The following is a 1,798-nucleotide window of genomic DNA, read 5'->3' as shown; positions in this document are numbered from 1 at the left end:
TTACCAAATTACTGTATAAAAATATTAGAACAGTGAAGCCTACAATTTACTTCGTCAGATTACTGGAGACACTGTCTAAAGAATATTGGTATAATACAGTATTAAAATATTTAAAGTCACATCAATCACATCAAGGTTATACAACAGAGCAGAAACATATATTTACCAAGTCCGGTCTGAACTAATATAATTTGTTCAGTTGGACCACATCCGTTCCCCTGGATACTTCCAATGTTTCTCCCCGATATCTCTAAAATCCTATCTATTTATTCAAAAATCTCAGACTAGTCCGGAGACAGCCTGGGGGCACAACGCGGTACCTCACCTATCATGTGATATTTCCACAACTCCCAGAGACGGTATATTTTCTTAGATGGCCAGACAAACTGTCGCGAGGTCGCTAGAAATACCCCGGTCGTATACCGAACTACTGGAGGTATTACGTAACCACTGTGCCCAGCTGGTCTAAGTGCATATTTTGGGACGCAGGACTACCACCGTCGCGCGAGGGTATTACGTAACCAAGCTGCACACGGCCCTCTAAAACAATTAACATCGCCACAGGCGAAAAGATAAGAGCATGTTCCGTCGCAGTAAAATAAACAGTTATGTACAGTATAAAAATTAGTGAAAGGTGTGCGATATAACACTTACAGAGACCTCACACATTTCACTCGCTGTTACATGATACACACCAACTTCTTCCAAGCTGCTATGCGTTTTGCAGACGTACAGTAATATTCATGATTTCCTTCTTTTTGCATTTTGTAGACTAGATCAAGGTGATACCGATGGAGGTATCTTCCGTGTACACATGTGCGTAAATGATTATGTCACATCCTTGCACCATGGGGACAGAACACAGAGTTCAGCAGAGGTCGAAGGAATGGTTTGAGCTCAGAAGGAAAGTCCTGCTGACTGCCTCCGTCTTCTGTGAGGCAGTCGGAATTGGCAAGGGAAAGCCCTACGACTTCTTTATGCATCTGCTTCAGGACGTCAACGAAGAAGAACCTGAGGTTCAAAATCGTTTCACGGAGCATGGTATCGCCATGGAAGAAATCATGAAGGAACTTTATGTGCTCTTGTCCGGCAGCAGAATCCGCGATTCTGGATTCTGGACTCCACACAAGGACAGCTGTCTGAAGTATCTCATCGGAGCATCTCCCGATGGAATCGTGTATGATGACGGCGAGGCGAGTCCACCTTTGGGACTGGTCGAGTTTAAAGCGCCCGTCTACAAGATGTATTCGGGCAACAGGTTGATAGGAGGGATACCCAGACACTATATGACACAGGTTCAAGGTCAGATGGCAGTATGCGGTGCCCCGTGGTGTGACTTTCTAGCTGTTTGCAAAAACACCAAGGAGATTGTTTTGAAACGGGTTTTCTTTCATCCTGGATATTGGTCGAACATTTCTCATACACTGAAACTCTTTTGCCATGCACTTCAGGTATTAGCAGATACATGCATTTAGTAAATGAAAACCGGCCTCGGTGGCGTCGTGGCTAGGCCATCGGTCTACAGGCTGGTAGGTACTGGGTTCGGATCCCAGTCGAGGCAGGGGATTTTTAATCCAGATACCGACTCCAAACCCTGAGTGAGTGCTCCGCAAGGCTCAATTGGTAGGTGTAAACCACTTGCACCGACCAGTGATCCATAACTGGTTCAACAAAGGCCATGGTTTGTGCTATCCTGCCTGTGGGAAGTGCAAATAAAAGATCCCTTGGTGCTAATCGGAAAGAGTAGCCCATGTAGTGGCGACAGCGGGTTTCCTCTCAAACTCTGTGTGGTCCTTAA

At 45.4% G+C, this 1,798-nt stretch overlaps 1 protein-coding gene across 1 annotated transcript; it reads left to right on the top strand.

Moving 5' to 3' along the window:
* The first annotated feature begins 809 nt into the window (after positions 1-809).
* On the top strand, positions 810-1,475 carry LOC121380483. Its single transcript, XM_041509304.1, has one exon. The coding sequence runs from the start codon at positions 825-827 to the stop codon at positions 1,473-1,475; it is 651 nt and encodes a 216-aa protein (XP_041365238.1). The 5' UTR covers positions 810-824.
* The last annotated feature ends 323 nt before the right edge of the window (positions 1,476-1,798 follow it).

Source organism: Gigantopelta aegis, chromosome 2, assembly GCF_016097555.1.
Source record: "Gigantopelta aegis isolate Gae_Host chromosome 2, Gae_host_genome, whole genome shotgun sequence".
NCBI lineage: Eukaryota > Metazoa > Mollusca > Gastropoda > Neomphalida > Peltospiridae > Gigantopelta > Gigantopelta aegis.
This window is presented reverse-complemented; position numbering and strand designations above follow the sequence as displayed.

Excerpts from the sequence above, each read along its gene's own strand:
- LOC121380483 (XM_041509304.1), top strand. The coding sequence starts at position 825 with ATGATTATGTCACATCCTTGCACCATGGGGACAGAACACAGAGTTCAG.